The 27,553-nt window shown below is 44.1% G+C and overlaps 1 protein-coding gene across 1 annotated transcript in view; it reads right to left on the bottom strand.

Moving 5' to 3' along the window:
• Positions 1-27,553, bottom strand: part of MPPED2 (metallophosphoesterase domain containing 2) — a 212,018-nt gene that overhangs the window by 72,220 nt on the left and 112,245 nt on the right. The window contains exon 3 of the mRNA XM_004708259.3: positions 24,625-24,850. Within this exon, the coding sequence (XP_004708316.1) occupies positions 24,625-24,850 (226 nt within the window). The remainder of the gene's footprint in view (positions 1-24,624; positions 24,851-27,553) is intronic.

Here is a 27,553-nt window from a genome sequence, read left to right as displayed (position 1 = left end):
TGAAGATAAACAAGCGGCCATCTAGCTGAGAAGCATCAAAGCTCACATGGAAGAAGCACACCAGCTTGTCTGACCACGAGGTGTAGAAGGGACTAGTTATCAGACATCAAAGAATTAAAAATCATATCAGTGGGTGCCCACCTTCCTGATACGATCACTGAAGACAAACATGGGCTTGACGTAATACGTTGTGAAGAAGTTTTGTGTCTCTGAGGCACATTGGTTCTCTTGTTTTCTTGGTACTGACTTCTTGATTGGGTTTTGGTATTAGTGTGACATGGGTCCCATCTGAGGATATTTAGATGTATCCCCCTTCCTCTTCCTAGTTCTGAAAGAGTTGATGCAAAATGCTATTATTTCTTCTTTGAATATCTGATAAAACCCACCAGTATAACATCTAATCCTGAAGTTTTCCATTAGGAGGGTTTTGTTAACAAATAAGTCAATTGCATTATAGTAATCTATAAACCAAAAACTAAGCAAGCCCACTACTGTCCAGTAGATTTGATTGACAGCAACCCTAGAACAGAGCGAATAGAACTGCCCCCCAGGGTTTCCAAGAGTGTTAATCTAATGGGTGAGTCACTGACTTCTTGACTCGCAATCCAATACTGTTCCATCGGGACTCCTATTTCTATAGAGTGCCATTCAAGTCCATTTAAGTTAGTTTAATCTGTAGGGAAAGATTTTTGTAATATGATCTTATATTTTTAATGCTTGCGGAGATCAGTAATAACTGTTTTTTTGTTGTTCTTAATATTGGTGGTATATGTTCTGCCCCCACCCCCTCTTTGGTCACTAGCTAAAATCTTATTAATTTTATTGATCTTTTCAAAGAATGAACTTTGGATTTGTCAATTTTCTGTCTTCCAGCTCATTGATTTCTGTTCGTAACATGGTCATTTCTTTCCTTCTACTAGCTGTGGGGCTCATTGTCCAGCCTTTGCAACGGTACCTGAAGGAATCACTTTTCAACTTTTATTCTTTTCTAATGTAAGTATTAAAAGTAAAATCCCTCCTGAAGCACCACTTTCACTATATTCTACAACTTATATGTTGTATTTTCATTATAACTCAATGTGAAATCATTTCAAAATGTCCTTTATTATAATTTATTTTTTGACTCATTTAGAGGTGTGCTGCTTAATTTCCAAATATTTTGGATTCAAAATATCTTCCTAGATATCATAGTGCTATTGATTTCTAACCAAAGCCTAATGCCGTTAGTGAACATATGTGTACTGTCCATTTTCTGAAATTTGTTTTGTAACCCAGCACATGGTCTACCATGGGGAGAGTGCCAAGTGTATTTGAAAAGAAGTGCATTCAGCAGTTTTTGAGTGAAGTGCTCTACAAATATCAATTAGGTTAAGATAGTTAATATGGCTATTTGGAGTCCCTGGGATTTTTTATTTCTTACTTTTCCTATTAATTTGTAAGAAACAAGTGGTAAAATACCTTATGATACTTGTGAAATTGGCTACTTAATTCCATATTGTCCATATCTGCTTCATAAATTCTAAATGTCCAATATTAAGCATATACACATTTATGGCTACTATATCTTTTTGCTGAACTGACTCTTTTATCATTATGAATGTTAGTCTTCATCACTAGTAATACTCTTCTTTTTAAAAGTCTATTTTACCTAATACTAATATATTCACTCTAGACTTCTTATGCTTACAATTTGTCTGGTAAACATTTCCCCATCCATTCATGTTAACCTACTTGTGTCTTTATAGTAAAAGTATAGCTATCTTTATATTCAGTGCCTGTATATCTAAACTAGGGTGGGTCTTTTTTTTTTTTTTTTTTTTTTAAATAGCATATCATTTGCTAGCCATAATTTCTGCCTTTAAATTTTATTAGTATAAAATAATGTTCCTGTGTGGCACAAATGGTTTCACTTGACTACGAATCAAAAGATTGGCAGTTTCGATGTGTACAGTGGTGCTGAGGAAGAAAGGCCTTGTGATCACGTTTCTGTAAGATTAGAGCCATCGGGAACTTATGCACAGTTCTGCTCTGAAGCATGTGACGTCTCCAGGGAGGTAGAATCAGCTGGGCAGAACAGCGGGGTGGACTTCCTCGTACGGGTGGAGTTACTACACAGGTGAGCCTCCTTTCTACTTTTTTCTGTTTGTTCTCTTTGTTGGCTCCTATTTTCCTTTTTCTCTTGTCTTTTGTCTAGTTTCAATTTTTTAGGATTGCATCCTATCTTATCTATTGGCTTTTTAGCTCTCTTGGGATTATATTTTTAATGGTTATTCTAGGAATTACACTATAGGTCTTTAACAGTTCGCACTCGACTTACAGCTGGTACAATACATAAAACTCTTGCAACCATAAAACTCTCCTCCACTTCCTTTATGATGGCGTTGTTGCATAGACTGATGCCCAGAGAGCCCACGTGGCAGAGCAGAGCGCCTGCAGAGTTTGCTTGGTTGCAATCTCTAGGGAAGCAGATCTGGTTTTTCTCACATGGAATCACTGGGTGGTTTGAAGCACCAAACTTTTGGTTAGCAAAAAAATGCTTAACTGTGGTGCCAGTAGAGGTTCCTACATATGTACACAAGGTCACCAAAAAGTTCAGAGAATGTCCTTATTACATATATTTCAAAAAAAACTATGGATACATTTCAAAACGTTCTTGCACCAAAATAAGTTCATACCAATTTGTTCTAACATGTGTGGATAGGATCTAGTTTGAGCCTTTAAAGTGGATACGATATCAGTTCAAAAAAACCCTCTATCAGAGAAGATGATGAAACACAGTGACAGACCACTGTCAGCAATTTATGAGATACAATTAGACTTGTTCATCCTCCAACTCAGCAGTTCTCAACCTGTGGGTCACAACCTCTTTGGGGGCCAAACGACCCTCTTCCAAGGGTCACCTGATTCATAGCAGTAGCAAAATGACAGTTATGAAGTAGCAATGAAAATAAATTTATGGTTGGGGGTCACCACACCATGAAGAGCTGTATGAAAGGGTTGCGGCATTGGAAAGGTCGAGAACCACTGCTCTAATTGAAGAGGACCGACAATTAACAGAAGAAAGAGTAGTTCACACCATAGACCTTCGACTGGTTTGGCTTATACATTTCTGACTGGAAAACTAAAGCTGAGCAAACTCTCTGCTTGACGAGTGTCAAAATTGCTAACACTCACATGAGCTGCAGACAAGACTAGAGTTTTCGATGGAAATCTTACACAAGTAGGATCAAAACCACAAAGAATTGTAATAGATGACCAAGCCAGGGCTTTATATTTATACGAGTCTGAAGATAAAGCACAATCAAAGCAATGGTTACCACTGGAAGTGGTCCAGTCAAAGCAAATTAGGCCGACCAAGACCAAAGGCATGGCAACAATTTTTTAAATCTTCAAGGCATTTTGCCTGTGGACTTTCTGGAACGCCAGAGAATGACCACCTCTGCTTATTGTGGGAGTGTTTTGAGAAAGTCAGCCAAAACTTTAACAGGAAAACACGCTGGAAAGCTTCACCAGAAGAATCCTTCTTCACTACCACGATGCTCCGGCTCACGTCTCTCTCAAATAAGGACACATTTGAAAGAACTTCTATGGGAAATAATAAGGCAGCCACCGTACATACATAATTTGTCATCTGGCTTCTTTCTGTTTCCTAATTTAAAAAATAAATAACTAAAATAAAACTCTAAGGGGCATCCCATTTTCCTTCAGCTAATAATAGTGTAAAAAGACTGAACTGACTAAATTCCCAGGATATGCGACAAAAAAAAAGGCTGGTAATGTCACGAAGATACATACAGAAGTGTCTTGACCTTGATGGAGCATATGTTGAGAAATAGCATCTGTATTTTTATTTTTTAATCATTTTATTGGGGCTCATACAATTCATCACAATACATAGATCAATTGTGTAAAGCACACCTATACATTTGTTGCTCTCATCATTCCCAAAATTTGCTTTCCTCTTGGGTTCCCGGAATCAGCTCATTTTCCTTTTTTCCCTTCCCCCTCCCCCATGAACCCTTAATAATTTATAAATTATTATTATATCTTATATTACACTGCCTGGCGTCTCCCTTCACCCACCCCTCTGTGGCCCGTCCCCCAGGGAGGAGGTTATATGTAGATCCCTGTGATCAATTCCCCATTTCTAACCCGCCCCCCTTCCCTCCTGGTATCGCCACCGTCACCCCTGGTCCTGAGGGGTTCATCTGTCCTAGATTCCCTGCGTTTCCAATTCCCATCTGTACCGCTGTGCATCCTCTGGTCTAACCAGGTCTGCAAGGTAGAATTGGGGTCCTGGTAGTTGGGGGGAGGAAGCGTTTAAGAACTAGAGGAAGGTTGTAGGTTTCATTATTGCTATACTGAATCCTAAGTGACTCATATCCTCCCCACTACCCCTCTGCAAGGTATGTCCAGTTGTCTAGAGATGGGCATTGGGTCCCCATCACGTGCCACCCTCATTGACGAGGATATGATCCCCACCCCCACACCTGCCTTTGGTGTTTGAAGCCTGGTCCCTTCGGCCCTTCATGATCACACGTGTTGGTGTGCTGCTGCCATGTGTGTGGGCTTTGTTGCTTCTGGGCTAGATGGCCACTTGGTTACTTTCAAGCCTTTAAGTCCCCAGACGCTATAGGTCTCGATAGCCGGGCACCAACAGTCTTCTTCACCACACTTACTTATGCACACATTCCTCTTCAGCGTTTATGTGGGGAGGGTGATCACACAATGATGGTTTTTGTTCTTTGGTGTCTGCTGCCTGATCCCTTCAACACCTCGTGTTTGCACAGGCTCATGTGCTTCTTCTCTGTGGGCTTTGTTGTTGTATTTTTATTTTTGTCTTTAAATTCCATGACCCAAAAGTTTTTGGAGTCTCCCATATTATATGCACTCACCCATTGCCAGACAGTCTATTCTGACTCATAGTAACGCTACAGGACAAAGTAGAACTGCACTTGTGGGTTTCTGAGACTAACATTTTATGGAGGCAGAAAACCTCAGCTTTCTCCCAGTGAGTGGCTGGTGGTTTTAAATTGCTAATCCTGTGATTGGTAGTCCAATACATAGAACCACTATGCTACCAAGGCACAGATATAATAAGCAGTACTTTAAACAGTTTTACTTATTTTTTAATCTACTGTTATTATTAACCATTCCTGAAGCTCATCATTCATCAGAATCCCCTCTGGTCTCATTTCCCTTCAGCCTAAAGAGCTACCATTGTCATTTCTTGTGGTGTGAGTCTCATGACAAAAAACTCTCCTTGATTTTCATGATCAGAAAATGTCATTTGCTTTTATTCTTCCAAGATATTTTATTGGATATAGAATTCTGGGTCGCTGTAGCTCATGTTATTTTCAATCGCCTCCTATGTATGTGAAAGTTGGACGTTGACTAAGGAAGACCAAAGAAGAATCGGTGCATTTGAATTACGGTGCTGGCGGAGGACACTGAAGATACCAGGGACCGCTAAAAGCACAAGCATATTTGTCTCGGAAGAAGTCCAGCCAGAATGCTCTTTAGAGGCAAGGATGGCCAGACATCATCTCACTTACTTTGGACAACCTTGTCAGGAGAGACCAGTCCTTGGAGAGAGAGAGCATGCTGCTTTGTAAAGCGGCGGGGCAGCGAAAAAGAGGAAGACGTTCCACCAGAGGAGATGAGTTGAGGGGCTCCAACATCAGAACAGTTGTGAGGATGACCTGACAGCACCTACCCGTAACAACACCGGGTCGATCGGAGGCCGAATAGGCTGAGGGCAGGGAGTTCTGTTGAGTTCTGTGTGCACACATGGTTCAGGGACCAGTCAGAGATGACGGCAAACTTGTACAAAAAATTTGGTTTTTTAATTCTTGGGATTTTTCCTCACTCTGAATCAAATGGTTCCTCCTCTCAAAGAGTGTAAGCTTTCTACTCGACGTTTAGCCACCCTGTCCCCTGTGCTACCCACAGATATGGAGTTTCACTATCTGCCAAAGGCTTCCAGTTTCAACCTCTCCCCAACATCAAGCTATTGCTTTTTACTCTTCAAACCTTACGAAGCATTTGAGAATAACTTACAATGCTTCATGGCTCTTTACTTCTCAATACTTCATTGTATACTTCCTAAGAAAGGGGATATTCTCTTATATCACCACAGTGCAGTTACCAGCTACAGTAAATTTAACACTGATTCAACGTTTTTAATGAATCTACACTTTCATTTTGAGGACTAAGGTGCACCTGACCCAATTCATGGTACTTTCAATCACATCATATCCATGTGAAACCTATAGGTGGAAGTTCAATCTTGTAGAAGCTTATGCATTTATCGCTAAATTGAAATACCTTAAGATCCTTCATTGTAAGGCTCAAACCTAAAACAATAATATATTTTGAGGGCATGTCTATGTGTGTGTATTGTAGAATGATTTAAATAAGCAAGAGAATAAAAAATAAAACTAAAATCAAACTCACTGCCATTAAGTTGATTCTGACTCATAGTAACTTTCCAAGATAGAACAGAAATAGCCCTGTAAATGAGACTGTAAATCTTTACAAGAGTAGAAACTTCATCTTTCTCCCGTTGAACAGTTGGTTTCAAACTTCTGCCCTGTGGTTAGCAGCCCAGTCTCCTAAAAACCTCAAAACCAAACTCCCTGCCGTCGAGTCGCTGCCAACTCATAGAGACTGTCGAGCACAGGGCAGAAGTTTCTGAGGCTGTAACTTTTATGGGAGTAGAAAACCCTGTCTTTCTCCTGCAGACTCGCTGGTGGTTTCGAACTGCCGACCTTGTTAACAGCCAACTCGTAACCACTATGCCACTAGGGCTCCTGAAATAAGCAAAGGAATGATAAAAGTACAAAAAAGCAAGTTAACATACACCTAGAAGGGAAAGCAGGGGGTGAGGACAGGAAGCATGTAGGTAGTGTAGAAACGAACTACTGCAATGTTCTAGGCCTCTAGCTATGTGTGGGTTACTGCGTGGTCGCCATCTCGTTAATAAACGTCTAAGAACATACTAAGGGCCATGCACAAACCGGGCTAACAGTGCGTCATGAACCAAAGGACTTTCACTGATGGACTTCTGTCCAGCTAACAACAAGCACTCACTGAGTTGTGAGTCCAGACTGTGTGACTAGACTCTCATTCACAGGTAAAAGGTATGGAAACACGTGGTTAATAAAGAGTTGTTTATTGCTGCACGCCCCCAAATCATTTCTGACTCAACAGCTATCGCTGGGGCAGAGGAGCACTGTGCCATAGGGTTTTCCAGGCTGAGAGCTTTCTGAGAGCCCATCGCCTGGTCTTTCTCCTGCACAGGCACGGGGTGGGGACAAAGCACCGAGCTTTCAGTTAGCAGCTGGACACTTAACCGTTTTGTCACCAATTTCTTCACAACAAGCAACAAGTAAGGCGGCTGTTCTGACAGGATGGGAAGATGACAGAACCATGATGTGTGTGCTAGGTTTGGGTTAAGAGCCAACGCAGGCTGGGTAGCTGAGAAAGGGCAGTTCCCGAAGGTTCCGAAGCAAGGAACAAGCAGTGGGTGTGAACGTTAGACTGCTGAAGCATTCTCAAAGCAGGGAAACTTCATTCGGCCTGCATGCCTAAAAACACATCCCCATGTCAAGGACCGTGGGACACTTTCCCAGAGGGATTGGACAAGAAGACTCCCTGTTCTCATTATCTGAAACCACGCTGAAAGGAGCACCAGGGAATATCCTGGGGGTGGGGGAGATCACACTGGCTAAAGGGGTGGAAAAAATGATGCAATCAGGGAGCTCTTTCCCATCTCTAATTTTACGACTCTCTGTAAAAAGGAAGCCACTTCAAAATAAGATCACCAGAGACCTGGCTTAGAAGACTGGACATGACAAGTAAAACATGATTAAGACTCACGTTCCTGATTGACCATTACAGACAACACCGAAAGGTGCTGCCACCTACTGCTGCATAAAACACGGGGCCTACACGTTTTAATCAAAAGTAGGATCATTTCTTTGAGAATTGGGAGCAAGTAGAAGACACTACACATCTTTCTGAAAAAACAAAAACAAAAAACCAAAGGCTTGCCAACTAACATAGCCACAAACAAAGACCCAAAGCCCGAGCTCTGGCGATCAGTCCATGTCTTCCTCTCAGGCTATTGGAAGAACACTTCCAATCCCGCAAGCCCTCCTTTTTGATACACAGTTTGAAGTTATAGGGAGTTTATCCCAAAGACCAGCCTCTACAGAAAGAAAGGGAGGAAACAAACAAACAAACAAATGTCATTGCATTTTCTTTGTCATATTTGATGTCATAAATAATTAAGTGCATATCTTTTCTGAAGTTAAGGGGGAAAATCGCCTACAAATCGGCTGTCCACTGCTTTCACTGGTCCATCCACAACATGTAAAAGGCAAGGGTGCCTTTAAAAAGAACTTTCAGGGCACAGACAGAGACATTTGATAATGGCTCTAAAATTCAAATCCCCAATCAATTGAACACCAATCGTGGGGATAAGTAAAGAGGGCCTCTTTAGGGAAAGGTAATCCTAATCATGTGGCAAGCTACAGGGGCACCCAAGTTTTCTGTCGGGGGCAGATCGCGATAAGATATGCACCACAGGAATTGTGTCTGGACTGTATCAACGGGGAGGGTGTTGGTGTAATGTTGGTATTTCGCTGTGATCTAGGGGCCAGGAAGGGTCGGCCTGGACAAAGCAAAGCCTAATGAAGCTGCTAGTTTGTGAGGTGAAAGCGCCACAAAGCCTTTCAAATCAGCAGCTGAATCCTGACACTCATTAGTGATTATATATGCAAGGGTTTGCAACTTCAGCCCCACTAGTAAAAGAGCCTAGCTGCTCAGCACACACACCAAAGAAATAAAGTACGGCCCAGAATAAAGAGCTGGAACCTCTTACATGTCTTCCCTTTCACACATTGACGCTTTTCTTTTTCCTTTTCTTCTTTTTTTCCCTCCTGTACTAATGACAGAAGTGCAGCGTGCTTACCTTCCAATTTAGTACTAAAATAATTACCAGCACGACCAAAGCGAGACTTGCATTTTTTTTCCTAATCAAGGAAGGTCTAGTCAAAACTGCTTCTGCTAAATTCTGTACAAGACATAATACACTCTTGTTAACTAAGAAAACCAATAAATCAAGCTGAAGCACTTATTAAAGAATCTTACAGCACTAAATTTATCACTGATGACAAATTTAATTTGCGACTCTGACAGTTTGCGCATTGCATATACTTCAACAGAATGTTTTTGGGTTTTTTCAGGGTGCAGGGGGGGCAGATTGGAGGAGGAGGAGGGCAGCTATGTCATAAGTAATGAGTGTTAAATTGGACTCGAGAGTTTGAGAGATGGAAAAAGTGACTTCCCCTCACCAACGGTTTTTCCTAGCTGGTCCCTGTCTCCGGGAAAACGTTCGGCATGAAAATGAATCTCCGAGACACTATCCTTGGCATCTTAGCGTTAGGAGAGTTTTAAAAAATGATGATAATGAGCATTTTACGAAGCCATTTATAATCATCACTCAGTTCACCCACACGCTATCGCCACAGGTGGGTCAGTATTGGTCCCTGGGTAACGATGATAAGGGAACTGAGATACAGAGTGTGCCCCCTGCCCCCCCACCACCACCACCACCAAAGAACAGGTTGAACAATTGCAATCTGTGGCAAGGTCATTTGGCACGAAGGGAGGGCAGCGAGCAGCAAAAGTAAGGAAATTCATAAAATTGTGTTGGGTCTTACAAGGACCCAATATTAAAGCTAAAAGGGCACTGTCCCCACTTGAAGCAACCAAAGGGAATCCCATCTCAAATGCACACAAAATGATTATCCTGAGCAAGCTTGACACCATGCTGTCGGCTGTGTACTATGAACACGCCCCTTAGTTTCTGCTTGGAGCACCTGTGCCGTGCTGTGCACACAGCCAGGGGACGGGAATTATGTTGTCTATAAACTTCTCCTTCTCCTAAGGCCTGCATTAGCATTTTCTTGTTGTCTTTTCCAGCGGTATTTTCTCTCTTGCCAATGCAATCAACATAGAAAAGGCAAATTTCACCGCCTGGTCCCATTTAAGGCAAACGGGCTGACAAGGAGCAGGCAATAAGCTCGGGAACAAAAGCATCTACACCGACCTGTTTTGCAGACTGATTAATAGAAACAAGCTCCAAGGACTAATCACAAGTCGAGCCCTGTTTTGCAGATTAATAGAACAGAGACAGGGGAGAGGGGGGAGGCTACAGCCCTGGAATACAAATAAGCAAAGGTAGGCACCAGGCTTTCCTGGACAGTCACATCCGGTGAAGCCAGAACCAGAGGCCCGAGTCCCAGGGAATGAATCAAATGCAGCACCAACGATCTGGGTGTTATCAACCACCCACCCCAGCACCAGGTGAACCGTCTGAGTTTGACCTTTGCAACGTCTGATTTAAAGGGGACACAGAATCTATCAGCAGAAGATGTCAGGTTTGGGGGGCTTTGTCCGGGGGAGGGGAGGGATGTCTTTGCACTTCAGTTGGATAAACCAAAGCACTTGTCGGTGAGGACACACATTCCTACCTCCCTGCATCTTTCCCAGGATCCGGTCACACCAGTCATCTGGCACCTGTGAGGCATGTGCTTTTGTGCAGGTCCACCCACAGCTGCACACGAACGATATAGATGACAGGTTGGAAAGAACTATGTAGATGACAGGTTGGAAACAGAATAAGAGAGACAATTTCCAAATAACCCATGGACACTAATTGTACAATTTGAGAATACAAGACTATCAAAATAAAACGTACCAAGTGTAAGAAAGTACAGAATCCCAGGAAAGTAGCATGGTGGGGGTGGGGGGTAAGGGGTGAGGGATAAGAAGAATACTTCTACCTTTGTTATGCAGAGAAAAATAAAGGTTTCATGTTCCTCCCTCTGTTCATCTTCTCTGGATTTATGGACATATTTTAATAATCTTAGAGTCCCCTCGTCCATTTGGTGGGCGATATTGCTTTTAAAGTTCTGATTGCCGAACGGAACAAGGGAAACAAACCATTGCTCTCCATGGCTGATGCCAATCCTCAAACGGCTGAAAACCAGGTGCAGGGATAAATGTTTTCATAGGAATCATCACATCGTCTACCCACATGAGTATCGGATTAACTGAAAGCGTTTACACAGCTTGGCAAATATGATCTGTAGGAATTGAGAAGTAGAATTTTTGTGTGCTTTTTTCCTTGATGCTTTTCTGTAGCGACTATTCTTTCATCCTCCCCCCCCCCCTAGAGTCACTTGGACAAAGAGAACAGATTTTCTCTGGCATGTATCTGTTCTGCCTTATTAATAATACAAATTTTCTGTTTATTGCCATCATCAACAAAGCGAATGTACATACGCATTGAAAACCCAACACATCTACGGTTACGAAATCCCAGGATGGGCTCTCAGTGTATCGTTGGGGCTCTGGGTTACTGGCTAGCCAAACTCCAACAGGTCCCAGGAAGTGATCCAAGTTCTTCCAGGCTTTTCAGAACAATGTTCAAACTCCGCAGAAGGTAATTCACCTACAACCCACAAAACACATCGCCTTGGAGTTGGTTACTCCTCGTGGAACTGCCCCATTGGGTTTCTGAGGCTGTACATCTTCACAGGGGCGGACAGCCATTATCGTTCCTGCAGAGGGACTGACAGGGCCGAACTGCCGATTTCTTGGTTAGCAGCCGAGTGTGAAACCAGTGTGCCGCCAGGGTGTCTTTGTCAACAAGCCATCTTAAAACCAGTATCTTTTTCTTCGGTACCAGATTTTCCCTTTCCAGCAATACTGAACAGCACACACAGGGTGTTGAAAAGTAAGAAGGCACCCAATACTCTACAAATGCTTTTCCACCTGACCTGCAGTGCCTCCAATCCTCATGCGCGAATGTTTCTTGGGTAACTGTCCTTCAATCATATCAAAGCAAAACCTATGAATGAGCCAAGACAATAAGTTTTGTTTCTGCAGTAACTCCAATTGGGAGCAGGGATAGAAGGGGGAGGGAAGCACCTGACAGCAACACAGCAACATCGTTCCAACGAGTTAGCGCATGATTTCCCCATTGGCAAATTCTGATTCGATTTTAGCCTGGCATGTTTTACTTTTGTTCTGGAATGTTCGAAGGAAGAAGAGTCTCTCTACTGAGCCCCGATTCAAGACAAAAATCACTCATGCGGCGCCATTGAGTGGATTCTGCCCCGGTGAGTTTCTGAGACTCTCAAGGTCTTAATGAGAGTGGTTGATTGGGTGGCTAGACTTTAAAAATTTTAAGAGTTAAAATTTTTTTTAAACAATAAGGTTTTTGTTTAATTTTATTTTCTAGTTTCTCTCTTTGGCAATCCTCTTTCTAGCACCACACCACTCCAAGCTGTCTCCCTTGGCTCAGGAAGTGCTTAGTGGCACAGCGAGTCAGTATACTTCACTGACTTCTGGTTGAAGACTGGGTGTCCCAGAATTTACATACAGGCAGGCAGTAGTTTGCAATGCAGGGAGGAAGACAGTGCACCCAGGCACACCTAGTGTGTACAATCCTTTTGTACTAGAGTAGGAAAGCCGTGCATACCAGATTCCGGAAAGGATGAAGCATCGGCACCCCACGGCTGAACTTTCCTTTCTGAAACATCGCATTGGTCCTACTTAGTCTTCAATTTTGATTTATTGTAGGTTCATATGAACTTTTAGCACCACTTTCTATTTCACGTAATTCATCCTAAACCCCCATGCCAAGGCAGCGGGCCTGAAAGTACCTAAATTAACCAATAAATATCACCAACACCTTCAGTTGGTGCCCGGGGAGTTTTAATCCTGGTAAGAGTCTTACGGAGGACTTACTGCCTCCTGGCATTTGCCCTTACATCACAGGTATTTTCTTTTCTTCGGCAAGCTTCATACATGGGAATCATGACTAGGTATAGTAAATGCACGCACATTTTAACCAAACTGAGTTTATCTAATGTTTGGACAGAACGGTCTTCCTCGGACTGTCCCGGATTCAGGCAGATTTCTAGCTCGCCTAGTCTGAGTCGTGCAGAAGGCATATTCACAAATAAGCACTCTCAGTTTCAAGCGAATTTACCCAGTGAACACAGGGGCTTGCAAATGTGCCACCGACTCCTGTCTGAGAAGTCCTCCCGAAACAGTCCACACTCAATTTGCAGTCATCACCCAAGATTAGCTTTATTCTTCCCGGGTAAACGCACAGTGCCAACCATTACGCATACATTTCAAATCATATGCCCCATATGTCTTCATTTAACAGACACGTCTACTCACTCCCCCATGCCTTTGGACTAAATGCAGACTATCTGTGGGGTTCCTTTCCCGGTTTCCATTTATCCAGGTCACAGGCAACTTGCCATGGGTATAGGCAAGATTCTCTGTAAAAATGCATACAGATACACACACAACATGACAACATGGGCCAGGATTTTCCTAGATAAAATTTCCTATTCACTTTGTTTCTTTTTTGCTTCTCTTCTACTCAGGCATATGACCATATAAACAAAACAAACAAACAAAAAATAAGTCACAATGGCCATAATAAAAACTTCCCAAGTACTCTTCCAAGGAAGAAAATAATATTTATTGAGCATTTACTCAGTGCCAGCAATCTAATATACATGATCACATTCTAATCCCATGGAAACGTACGGAGCCGTGAAAAACAGTAAATAAAGGGTGTGGAGCCTAGTAGATTTAGGGCTGCTTCCCACTTCTGCTACTGATGAAATATATGTCTCACATGATTTATGTAACTTCTCCAGTCTGCAATCTTCTTACCTCGCAAATTAGGACGGAACTACTCTCAAGGGCTACTGCGAGGCTTAAAACCCACGCAATACAAAGCACCTGTATCGAGCCCAGTGAAAACCAAGCCAGCTGCCATCAAGTGAATCTAACAAGCCGAGCAGCGGATCCAAGGAGGGTCAGAGTGTGTGGTTTTCAGTGGCTACTTTTTCAAAAGTGGATTGCCAGGTCTCTCTTCTAAGTGCCTCTGAGTGGGCCACAGAGCCAACATTTCCGTGACCCGAGATGCACATTAACTATCGCTCCAAACCAGGACAAGGACTAAGCAGTTACTGGTATTTGCAGGTGCATTTGACAGATAAAACCAAGGCTCTGGTAACCTGTTGGATTAGGTAAATGAATTTTAAATGAGCAAAATTTAAATAAGGTAATAGAGACTCAAGCTCTTTGGGAACAGCCTGTTCCTAAAAATCAAAACCTGCAGGCCTCTGCAGGAGCTCTGGTGGCTACGAGTTGGGCTGCTATCCACAAGGTTGGCAGTTCAAAAGCACCAGCTGCCACAGGATCAAGATGGTCCTTTCTATAGCCATTAACAGTTACTTTCTCAGAACCTCACAGGGGCAGTTCTGCCCTCTAGGGTCACTCTGAGTCGGCATCGACGCGATGGCAGTGAGTTTGGTGAGACAGACCTGTGTATCTATATGTTCTCCCTTCAGGAAGTAGAGGAAAGTCCGTGCTGTTTATACTGTGTCCAGCCTGAGGGTCACAACTGTGTTCCTGCGGAGGCCACTCTTGCAGAAGTGTGCTCCACATTAACTTAAGGGAAAGGGCGGGGCGGGGTGGGGGTGGGGGGCCAGCAAGAAGAGAGAGGAGCTCAACTCCGTTTCAAAAAGCATTCTCTTCAGATGGAATGTTTCTCTGAACCCCATGGTATGACAGGCCCCTTAAGCCTCCTGAGCTTATAGATGAGTCCCTGAGAGGGTGAGTGACATTCTGCTGTCCAAGGAAAGCACTGGAGGGCAGAGAGCCTCTCCCCGTGGTGCACGGGACACTGCACAGCTCGGATTATCAGGACCCAGCTGTGGAGCACTAGAGCCCGGGTGGCATACTGGGTTACCCGGTGAGCTGTGAACTTCAAGGTCAGTAGTGCAAAACCGCCAGCCCCTCCTCAGGAGAAAGATAAGGCTTTCTCCTCCAGTCAAGTTTCACAGCCTTGGAAACCCATGGGGGGCAGAGCTGAACTCTAAGTACATCACGAATTAGAGATCGTTCTAAGCAAAGAGTGATTCACGTAGGTCACACTAACACACCTAATTCATATGTGTCTGGTTGTGGTCCCCACTGCTTCTCTGAGGGTCACATCCCTCGGTCGCTAAAGCGTGTTCACACGCTTGTACTGTAGGGCGGCAACAAGTCAGAATCAACGCACTAATATTGCATTGTTGAGTTTAAGAAATAGAACAACTTTAGCGCAGGCAGGCTTGTAGGAAGGCATTGAGGAGGTGTCCTGGAGAATGGGGAGTGCCCAGGGGAAGCAGGGACCTCCCAGCTGACTGTTCCAAAGCCATCTCATCTACAGCACAGACCATCAAGGTAATTCATGGAAGCAGTACAGTCACCTGGACTTGTGAACACGCTTTAGCGACTGAGGGATGTGACCCTCAGAGAAGCAGTGGGGACCACAACCAGACACATATGAATTAGGTGTGTTAGTGTGACCTACGTGAATCACTCTTTGCTTAGAACGATCTCTAATTCGTGATGTACTTAGAGTTCAGCATTCAAAATTTATAAGTCTTTGCCTGTTGAGTACAGCCCATTGAAAGCCAAAAAACACTAAATAACTAGAATTCAACCAACTCCCTGCAAATTCAACCATTAAGAAAAAGGAACACAGGCGGTCCCCAGGTTGCAAATGATATCCACTCATAACTGTGTCTTTAACAATCTGTAGGTCAAGTGGAACCAGTACATAGAATTTTTATTCAGCCTTTAGCGCAAGAAAAAGGCTTAGCTGAAAGTCTTTTCAGTGATTGCAAGCTGCACGTGCTGTCAACGAAGGTACCTGTGATGAAGAATTTGCTGAGTCTGATTCAATTGTTTCAGATGGAGGACAACTTAACACAGCAGTAAAGCTGGGCTGTAAAGATGGTGGCTCTTTGCTCGAAGATGGCAGCCAACCGCCCCACTGTGATTGTTTGTGGCTCTCCACAGTCCTGCCAATAATCCAATCTCATGTACCAGGCTGAAAGGCTTCACTCTGCCTCTTCCAAGATTTCCATTCAAGAGCTTTGACCCATATTTTTTCCTGTTTCGGTTACCATGAGGAACCATTCAAATTTTAAGACTTCCAGCTGTTCCCATTGTGCTTCATAGGCCTTAACACAACTGATTAGATGTCCTGCATTAACGAGTGCGAAAGAGGTGTCTGTAGGTCCGTAGTCTGTAACCTGGGCACTGCCTGTGCCGAATATTTGATGACAGGTTTGAATGTTCAATGGACACTGTGAAAGCCCAACTCCACACTTTGCATGGATTCCTTTGACTACAAAAGAGCCCTGAAGGGTGCTTGGATGGCAACACAAGGCTGGCAGTTTGACCCCACCTGAGGCTCTCTCTGGGGAAAAAGTCTTGGAAATCTGCTCCCATGAACGTGTTCGAATTCTGTCACATGAAATTGTTATGAGCTGAAATCAACACAACAGCAAACAACAACAAATTTGACGGAGAGTTTGCAAATCGAATATCCACTTTATGCCTGTTGGAAGCACAGAGCTGACATCGGCGGCAACGAAGTAAGAGTCTAAAAATACTGGTGGACCTTCTCCTTGATGGGGCTATCCACCCTTTACTCGGGAAAGCTCTGGAAAAGTCCGGTCTGTTCACGCAGCCCGGGGACACAGGTTAGGACTTTGGCTCCATTGTCCTCTGTCACTTTTACTCCTTCATTATGTGGATTAATGACCATGTCTCACTTCATAGACTTTTTTTTCCATTTTGCAAACTGGTGACTCAACTGTGTAATCATCGGCTCTTAGTTATAGATCCTTATTTATTTATTCATTCATTCAGCAGACAGGAACTGAGCGCCTTCCTATGTGTCCAGCATGGGGCACACCTCAGGCTTGCAAAGATAATAATCAGAATGGGCCCCTGACTTGTGCATTTTACAGTCACTTTAAAGCAGTGATTCTCAACCTGTGGGTCGTGACCCCTTTGGGGGGTAGAACCACCTTTTCCCAGGGGTCGCCCAATTCATAACAGTACAAAATTACAGCTATGAAGTAGCAACGAAAATGATTTTATGGTTGATTTTATTGGGGGGGGGGGGGTCACCACAACATGAAGAACTGTATGAAAGGGTGGCAGCATAGGAAGGTTGAGAACCACTGCTTTAAAGTATCCTCATATCCACCAGCACCAACTCTGAGACACAAAGAAGGAACCTGTTCGCATCACTGAAGAAAATGAAAGAACAGCAGCAGCCAGCCAGCCAAGCCTCAATGGCCAGGCCCAGTTCTTCTCTGGAGCACAGGGGGTGGGCCGCACTTCAGCAGGGCACACTGCCAGCACTTCCTCCTTGGTGCATGTGCCCAGGGCTGTCGTCTCTCAGCGACTTCACGATACTTCAGAAGGAAGAAGACAGGTGGCAGCAGCGACACCTGCTCCCTTCGTGTGTGCAAAGCAAAGGGAACGCGTCCCTGTAGAAAAGAAGGACCACACCAAGATGCTCCACAGTCGTACGGCACGGGGAGATCAGACTTTCATTGTGCACATCCTTGTCCAGGAGCACACCATGCAAAAGCAGCTAGGGCACTGCTGCCTTCTTCCCTTCCCTGGCCCCGTTGCCTCTCAATACACACACTCTTCCCCAGTATCCGGGGAGCCCTGGCGAGTGCCCGCCTGGATTTCTGTGTTCCCTTTTCACAAGTAGATGGAAATAGTGGCTGCTTCCCAAGTTCCCTCAGGAAATCCTGATTTAGTCTAGAGGACCAGCAAGGTCAGAGAATTGGGAATCCCAGATTCTAGCCCAAGCTCCTCCCCAGACTAATTCTGTGACTTTGGGCAGTTACTCTCTCAGGTAGGCCTGAGCAGCACCCAACATAGGTTGCTGTGTTCTCAGGTGCCACCAGGGTAGTTCTGACTCCTACTGTGTACAACAGAACTAGACACTACTCATGAAGACAGCTGTGATTGAGCTCATAGTTGGAGCTAGTGTGTCAATTGAGGATCTACTCTTTTTTCCACTGACCTGCTCAGCTTCACCAAGCGTGATGTCTTATTCAAAAGATGGGTCCGTTCCAAAAGTGTACTTGTAAAGGCTGGTTATTCTCCTATTATTGCTGATATTATCCTTCCTAGTAGGTATCTTTCTTCTTTTAAAGATTTGCTGTGAGGTCTCAAGATAGTACCACATGTGAACGTTCTCTGAATGAAATGCCCTATCCCAATGCAAGTTTATCACTGTTGTTTGCTAATTGAGTTGCTCCCTGAGAACATGCAGATAAAAACAGAAGATTGTGCCAACGGTTGATATTAAGCACCACTGAATGCATACCCAAATCGCCCTAAGCCCCCAGAACGACCAGCAACACATGAGATAAAAACACCACACAAGCTATAAAAATGGCACTTGGAGGGAGCTGGTGTCAACTGAATCCCACATAGCAAACTCTGTCAAAACTGGTTTCCAAACCAGGTCTTCACGGATCAGACTGGCTATCAGTGGGAAGCAGGAAGCTCAGTCATCAACTTTGCTTTCTCCTTTACAAATAAACAGGGTGAGTTGTTAGACCAGAAGTGAATATGATCCGGTGCGGCTTTAAGAGCAGTGAGCTGCATTCTTAAACAGGCAAAAAATGTAAGCAGAGCCCTGGAACTCTAGACCAGGCAGAACCACCGAGAATTTCAAAATGGGAGAGTCTAAGGGCCCAGTGCCAAGCAAAATGAAATGCTAGCCTGGGCCTTTAAACAGAGTCATGTAAAAGCAAGAGTGCTTATTTGTTTAACACACAGAGACAAGACTATTTCCCCCTCCCCTCCCCCCGCCCATACGTTTCTGAAACCTCCTGAATAAATGTCCCAAATCCCTGAACACATGGTACAGAACCAACATTGTCTTAGAGTTCCATTCTTTCAGTCTAAAGGACTTTTCTGCTGAACGGGGAGATATCTCCTTGCCCCCACCTTTTTTTTTTTTGCCTAAGTTAATTACAAAGTATGACTGTGAAAATAAAGTAAATGAGCCCATTTCACCCATGCCCATATCTGAATCCTATCAGAGGGGTTGCCAATTGGTTTTCTAATCCTCTCACTCAATATCTACTGTTAATTTGTTCGCTATTTCAAGAACTTGAAGACTGTCAGCAAAATACACGATGCATTACAAAACTTATAATTGGAAATAAAAACATCTGAAGCTTTTCTGACAGGGTAAACACAAAGTACTATTGTGCTGATCAGAAGAAGGAAACGTGGACAACCTTGTAGCTATTTGTGTGCAAACACAATTCTACATGCGGCAGAGAGTGGAATCAACACTTAACTCCCACTGTGACAGACGCCGAGATGACGTTAAATGCATGAACAAACTCGACAAGTTTATGATCCAAAATGAAGGGAAGGGTGGGGGGAAAAATCCTGCTTCATATTCCATTAGAAAATGCAACCCAATGGCTTTTCCCTAGTTCTTTCAGCCATTTTAGCATTACGCTTCCTAGGCTCCATCTAATTTTCCTGCTGCAGAAGCTGCAGCACTTCCTCCGCAGTTACTAACCCTGACAAATTACACCTGGGTCCACTCCACTGTGAAAAAGTGCTCTTTGTTCCTGACCCTGTGGTCAGCGTAGAGATCAAATTCCCAGGCCTAGGAAAGCCCCACTCATATTCATTAAAAGCCACGGGAGACCAGCTGTGCATTTCTGTTCAGAACAAGGCGCGGGCGATGGCTGAACACTACAACTGCCTGGCTCTGGTCGGGGCAGTGCACACTTTTACTTCTTGCAGCTTGGCTGTCGATCAGTTATTCCTCCGGTTTCTTTTGTACACACGCACTATCTGAGTAGCCGAAGCACCAGTAAAATCCGGGGGAAATGCAAAAGGTTAGCCAATTTTTAAATGCCACCTCTCACCAGTGAATCTACCTGAAAATTGGGTGCACTACGTTGCTGGCTACCAGTTCAGCTCCATACTACTGTACACACTGCCACTGAATCACTTCCGGCTCCCAGCAACCCTGGAGGGCCAGAGAAGGCCTGGAAGGTGGCAGAAAGCTTCATCTTTCTCCCATGAAATCAATGGTGTGTTTGAACTGCTGACTTTGAGGTTAGCAGTCTAACCTACAAACCCCTCCGTCACCAGAGCTCTTCATCCTGTTCTAGGTAAGCAAAAATGCAAAGATGAGACCAATAGTTATTGGATTGGTTACCATGGGACAGGTCCGAGTTTTGCCTCTTCTCTCACCATGCTCCTTCAGCCTGTGGAAGAGACCTTACTGGACTGAGAATTCAGAAAGGAAGGTAGAACCACCTTGGTGACAGAAAACCAAGGCCAGGGATCTAAGAAAACCTGCCTGGCAACACAGGCGCCTCATCTTTTACTCTGAAAAGAAGTAGAGAGAAAAAAGAGAGAGAGAAGTTACATAAAGCCACTGTGGGCAGAGCTCTGACTCCCAAAGAAGACAAGGTAACACGCCGGGTCTTTTCTCCGTGATTCCGGGACGAACCGGAGGACAGCAGAACATGGACAGAAGCCTCGAGTCCTGCTTTAAGGCCTCCTGAGGCAAGGTTGGATCCCTGGGGAGTGACAAAAGGTTAAGTGCTGAGCTACTTACTAAAAGGTCGGTGGTTCCAGTCCACCCAAAGGTACCTTGGAAGAAAGGCCTAAAGAGCTACTTCTGTAAACATCCTCCACTGATGTGGAGGAGAGTCTTCCTCTGATGCACATGGGAAGACCTCAGGCTTTCCAAAAGAGATCGTGGCAGAATTGAAGTGATTCCCCCAATCAGCAAAGTCAGCATAGCAGTACAACCGCCCATCTTGAAGGTGAACAAAGATATGAAGGGGGTTGGAAGCACCAAGTCTCCTGTTATTCCTGTAAATCACTTCCAGTTTTCAAGTGCTCTCTCTCTGCATGGAATGCATCTGTGGGACACTGATATTTTAAAAACCAAAAACGTACAGCCATCAAGTCAATTCTGACTGACAGTGACCTTATTGCACTGGGTCGAACTGCCTCCATGAGTTTATGAGATTGTAACTTTTTATGGGAGTAGAAAGCCTTGTCTTTCTACGGTGGTGTTGGCTGGTGGTTTCGAACTGCTGATCTTGCAGTTAGCAGCCTCATCATTTAATCCTCAAATTAGTCCTGCATTGGGAACCATCAGTGTTGTCATTTCCCATTTTACAGGTGGGAAAACAGGCACAGAGAGGATTCAGAAACCCATTCACAACTCCGGGTCTCCTGAAAGTAGGGCTGGGGAACATCTCTATTGCCCTCACTTCACGGGCATGCTAATGTAGACATTCCTAAATCAATGTTCAAATGGCCAGCAGTCTTGGGAATATTAATTTTAATCAAATATCTTCACAGGGAGATCCAAACTACACCTGTAAAAGCAATTTCAAGATAATATTTGAGAAAGCTAATTAATGCTGCTTTTGACCATCCCCTCTAATATTAAAATTAAAATGTTATGGGATAATCCAATTGAGTTCAGATTTAAGTCACATCTACAGTTTCCTGCAGCAGCAGCATCAACGGATCACACCCTGTGTCATCACATGTGTTCTTGAGATGCTGCAGGATAGGCGATGGGACCCCAAGTCACCCCTCCCCCACAATGCATCACAGCTCTCATCAGGTTTAGCTACACTCTGCCCTGAGCTGATTTGAATCTGCTCAGATAAAGGAGGGAGTTTCTCTGCTGTCATCATTTCAGCAACTATCAATCCAGGGATCTCTGAAAGTCCTGCTTGTTCAAGAACAGCCATCAATAGTCTGTGCCCTTCGAAGATTTTTCAGAAAACATTTTAATGTCTTTGGGTGGGGGGAGATCTTAACTCATATAGAGAGCTTCTCTGTCCATCAGAGGCCATGCCTCAATGAGGGCGGGGGGAGATCTTAACTCACATAGAGAGCTTCTCTGTCCATCAGAGGCCAAGCCTCAATGGCGGCCTTTTCATTACAAGGTAGGCTGTGAAGCTACAGCCATCCTCTCTCCCCTACCTTTCACCCAGAAATGCTAATATGAATATTGTACATACTTATTTGACTGGTATACTGAGCAAATACTCCAAGAAACTGAGCTATAAAGCATCGATATTAGAGGAAGGTTCATTAACAACTTGTCATAAGCAGTTGGCACTACCTTGCTTGTTGAAAGCCAAAAGGGCCGGAAGCACTTATTAGTGAAAATCAAAGCCTTCCGTATGGATCAGAACTCAGTGCAAAGAAAACCCCAACTCCTCACACGCGGACCAAGAAACCACATGACGGCCAGTGGAGCAATGATGGGAGTTGCCAAGGATTTCACTGTGCTTGGAGCCACGGCCAAGTTCATGGAAGCAGCAGTCAACTAATCACACAGCCTATTGGATTAGGCAAACCGACTGGGAAGACCTCAGTGCGGTGTTAAGAAGCCGAGCGGTCACTCTGCAGACTGAAGTGCACCAGACCGACCCATGGTATTTTCAAGTGCGCCCTATGCACGTGAAAGCTGGACAATAAACGAGGAAGAACTGAGAACCGATGCCTTTGAACTGTGGTGTTGGCGAAAACACCAAGGACTGCTCGACAAATAAATGGATGTGTCTCAGAGGAAGCTGGAATGCTACTTAAAAGGGATGGGGCAGCACTTCTTCTCACAAACCTTGGACATGTCCTCAGGAGAGCCCAGTCCTTGGGACAAGGACATCATGCTGGTAAAACAGAGGAAGAATCCAAACCACGGGATGGACTGACCACAGTGGCTGCAAAGATGGGCTCAAAAGCAGCAATTGTGAGGGGGGACGTCACCCGTGTTTAGTTCTGTTGTAATTAGGTCGCGCTGAGTTGGGGACAACTCAAATGCACCCAACAAAAACAGCAGCAGTACCCTCAAACAATTTTCAGGTAACTGCTTGAGGAGACTAAGCTTACTGTCCAGTCTTGCCTTTGATGACCTTCTACATATTAAACCAAGTTCATATGCATTCATAAAGCTTATATAAACTGGATCTGAAGATAATAATGACTGATGGCCACACCACCACGGCCGCGGAGCCATACCACGCACTGTGGAGTCTTACTCTGAGGGTTCAAATGCTGATGTCCCTCCGCTTTGGGTAATTCTTAGGTAGTGATACTTTGTGCATGAAATTCCTAATTTGTCAAATGGAAATAAGAATTGTTCCTATCTCCTAAAGGGGTTCTGGGTAGTAAATAAGCTAATAGATATAAAGGAGTTAGAACTGTGCCTAGCATATTGCACAAGCACCCCACTTATAGTTCACATTCATTGTCAGGTTGACCTTAAACAGAAAGCTACACTCCCTGTACCCATCATCGACCAGTCCTTCTGAATACCAATGAGTAAGGACAAAAATATTTACAGACAGTATCTCAACTTAGTCAGATAAACCAAATTTTGGAGTGAGGCGGCCATTCTGAATTCACTCTACTGATCTTCTTCAAGCCTTGTCCTGGAGCACAGCATGATTCTTTTCCAGATAGAATGAGTGAAAGATAGACCAGGGGTCCTCAAACTTTTTAAACAGGGGGCCAGTTCACTGTCCCTAAGACCGTTGGAGGGCCGGACTATAGTTTAAAAAAAAACTATGAACAAATTCCTATGAACACTGCACATATCTTATGTTGAAGTGGCGGGCTGGATAAATGTCCTTGGTGGGCTGTACTTTGAGGACCCCTGAGGTAGACCTTCTACTTTCTCTACACAAAGAGCCCATAAGAAAAAGAAACACTACAGTTCTGGAATCCCCTAACACAGAGGCTCTTCCGGTGTAACCCTTCCATTCACAGAGAAAGACGCCGGGTTGAGACACTAAGTGACTTTCCCACGCTCACAAAAGTACGTAGCAGACCCACGCCAAGAAATAACGGTAAGCAACAGACCAGGTATTCTCTAACCCCTTGCATACTTCACCTGATTTAATCCTCATCCTAACTTCCTACCGTAGGCATTATTTTCTTCACCTTAGAGATTCAGAGAATGAGGTTTCAGCTGACTGACATAGTTTCTCCACAATCAGACAACCAACACGTGTTCAGGCCAAACTTAAAATGCTGTCTCTTTTGGCCCCAAAAGGAAGGTGTCTGTGTGAATGTTTTCTAGAGCACAGTTCTGAGATTTCCAGTACGAGGTCCTTGACTTCCAAACTGCCTGTGCATCTGCCTCACATGAGCGACTATTTAAGAAAATCCAGTATTGGGCTCCATCCCAGGAAGCTGAATACAAGGCTCCAAGGACGGGGTTCTGGAACCTGCTGAGGTGATTGTGGATTCTGATGTGCAGCAAGATCAGAGAAAGCTTGAATGAAGTGAGATAGATCTGTGATGATCTATCTGTGGGAGGGGTCGGTGGAGTCTCCTGCTCCCGCACCTTCTGAGTCACACAGGTACACTCACAGCTCCTGTCACATTAGCATACCCATGTCCCCCAGACCCCTATGGGCATGGAGCTTGCCTAATGGAATCTTTACTCCAATAGAAAGGGAAAAAAAAAGCAGATTCTCTGTTTTGTAGCAGGACCAGAAGATATTGGTTATTGGAAAATGTAGCAGTAAGGCTTCATTCTCCTCTCATTATTTTCATTTACGGTCTTTCCTTTCTGCTGGGGTTAGGGGCACAACAACAACAACGAAGGTGAATGCTTGAATGAACACTTACCAAGGTGCGCCGTATATCCTGAATCCCTTCACTGTTACCTCCGAATCTTGTAAGTAAATACTGTTTGTCAGGAGGGATTGAACATTGTCAAAGTCCTCGGGTTTCAATTTGGACACAGAGGGGAAACGGTAGTAGTCCTGTTTAACAAGGTCTGCCATGAATTCCTTATCGAATGTCAGTTCATGGTTCCCAGCAATCACTATTTTATATTCATATGGCAGGTTTCCTGAAATTAGAAAGAGAGAGGGGGGAAAAAGCACCAATTAGCATGTTCATTTCCCATCACAAAGTACAACGGGGCAAGACTGCATGATTAGCAGGCAGCAAACCAAATGAAATGGGTTCCACGTTCCTCTGTATTTCCATATGAAGCGCAATTTATGACCACTCCTTTATGCTTCACGCACACAAAAATGACAACCGGAGATAGAAGGCTGCTATGAAGCTGAACCAGCTACCAAGGAGATATCGAGTTTTCTACTTCCAGATCCTGTATCCTATAGAATCACCATGACGAAGCCACTGTGCAAAGAATCCATAAGTGCGGGCGATGAGACGGGGCATAAAACTTGGTCACTTATAAAAGGTCTGAGGTTGGTTTGATCCTCAAGAAGTAAGCTAACCAACTATCCTTCACTATTCAGGTACCTGCTAGATTTTCAGTATATCCTTCACACCAAGAAAAGCCAAACAACCCAACAGCCCATGGCATAGCCGAGCGCAGTGCAACTTCCCTAGATGAAAAGGACCAGACAGCATTGTTTCATATTGTAGGGCTGATTTTAAGTTTTACCGTCTGGCTTCTGAATCAGGGGAACCTTATTAATGGCCGTTGATTAGAAGGCTAACTCCCCTCCCACTGGGATGGGAGAAGAAACTGTAAAGTGTAACTCCCTTTTAATATTTATGGTATGGAAATGGGAGTTCTCCGTGTGCGCTTTTTATGCAAAAGTTTCCCGATCAAAATCAGATAATTCTGGGAAGAAGAATGAAAGCTATAAAGGAAAACCCAAACACCAGACTCCGGCATAGATTTATAATGTTCGAATAAAGTACAGATCATACATATTAATACCTCATCGTGTAGTTATAAGAACCGAAATCCAAAGGGAGATGGTGCCGGGCAGTTGTCCCATCCTGAAATTAATGTCCTTTTCTCTACTCTGTCACCACTCATCCTTCAAACCTCCTCGCCAGGCTACTGTTCATCTTATTTCATTTTGGGGAGTGGGAAGGGGAGCGTGGACAATGGCACCGATAATTCCTGCTTCCTGAAACTCTGGGATCTAATGCAAAATTAATGTTTCCTGCCGTTCTAGGAAGAATTAAAGCTACTACTAGCAGGAAATTGGATACACTTGTAAGAACTGGTCCTTACCAGCAAGGCAGAGTCAGTGATTTGACGCATGAAGCTTAATGGGGAAAATAATAATTTTTATTTTCTTTTTTTTTTTCTTGGTTCAAGTGTTGTCATTAGTCCGCTTGGGTTTCAGTCATGTCAACTGCCAAAACCTCAGATTACCCTGCGAATAACTACTTATCAACTCCCCGCAATTATCTCAGCAATACAGTGCAAAAGTGAGTCTGCTAATATTGAGGTGGCTTGTAAAACAAGATTATAATCTTGTAATGTTACTGATATTTCTTTAGCTTTTAATTTTTAAGTTTATAACGGTAGTAGCAAAATCACATGTATAATGAGTGGACTGATAAGAGAGATATGAGCGTGCTGTATCATTTCAGGAAACACTGCCACAAAGAGATCAAACCAAAAATGCTGTGACCAAGCTTCAAGAGGACAAAATGGGCCATCTTGGTTACTAACCCACAATGCTGTGTGATATGCCGCGGGCCTCATTATCAATAAGACGGATGATCTGCTATGAAAGACCTCTGTTAGAGATAGGAACTCTCGTCCACTGCTGGTGGACCTGTAGGTATGTACAGCCACTATGGAAATCAATTTGGCAATATCTAAAACAGATGGAAATTGAGCTACCATGCAACCCAGCAATCCTCCTCCTGGGCATATACCCAGAAGAGACCAGAAACAAACCACGGCCAAACATTTGTGCTCCAATGTTCATCGCAGCACAGTTCACAAAAGAACCTAAATTTCCATCAGTAGGCAAATGGATTAAAAACTGTAGTACATACATACAATGGAGTATTATCCATCCCTAAAAAGCAGAGATGAATGCATGAAGCACATCGCCACATGGAAAGAACTGGAAGAAATTATGCTAAGCAAAGTAAGCCAAGCACAAAATGACAAGTATAGCATGACTTCGCTGAGGTAAGCTCAAAAAATCCAAAAGGGGCACAGGGAAGGAGCTACTATATACACACGTCTCTGGGGTGAGGTCCAGGTAATATGGCAGTGGCCAGACCAAACCCAGGGATACATATGGTAGCCAACTAAAAAGGGGTGTGGGAGGTGAAGACATGGGTAGCTGGGGGAACAGGGCATTAACCCACCCAGCGGGAGGGTGTTGCTTATATCTCCACAGGAAAAGAGGGACCAGACTTCAAACCGGTGCTCCAAGACAAGAAAGCAACACACGGACATGAAGCAGGGAACCAATAGAGAGGCCTGAGGGGCCAGCCCCATTACCAACTAAGTGGACAGTCCTCTCTCCCCCTAGAAGAATTCATTTCAGAGGACAACACCGAAGCTACAGCTCAGGGAGAGGGATGTGTCTGATCAGAGCACACAGGAGCAAAAGAGTGGGGAGGAAAAAAGAGTGAAGCACATCGTGGCCCACCAAGCCCTGAGGATATTTCTGCTCAAAGCAGCCAACGCACAGAGAGGACCATTAGGCTGGCCCCACCATGAGGCACGATGTTCCTCACTGACCCTTAGCACCATGGGGAACAACACTGGAGACACACGGCGGGAACTGTGCCCACCTTGATCCCACCACACTGA

The sequence above is a fragment of the Echinops telfairi genome, unplaced genomic scaffold (assembly GCF_000313985.2).
Source record: "Echinops telfairi isolate 266 unplaced genomic scaffold, ASM31398v2 ScPeMD7_60;HRSCAF=208, whole genome shotgun sequence".
NCBI classification, from domain to species: Eukaryota; Metazoa; Chordata; class Mammalia; order Afrosoricida; family Tenrecidae; genus Echinops; species Echinops telfairi.
Note: the sequence above shows the minus strand (reverse complement) of the source record. Positions and strands in the feature narration are given on the sequence as shown.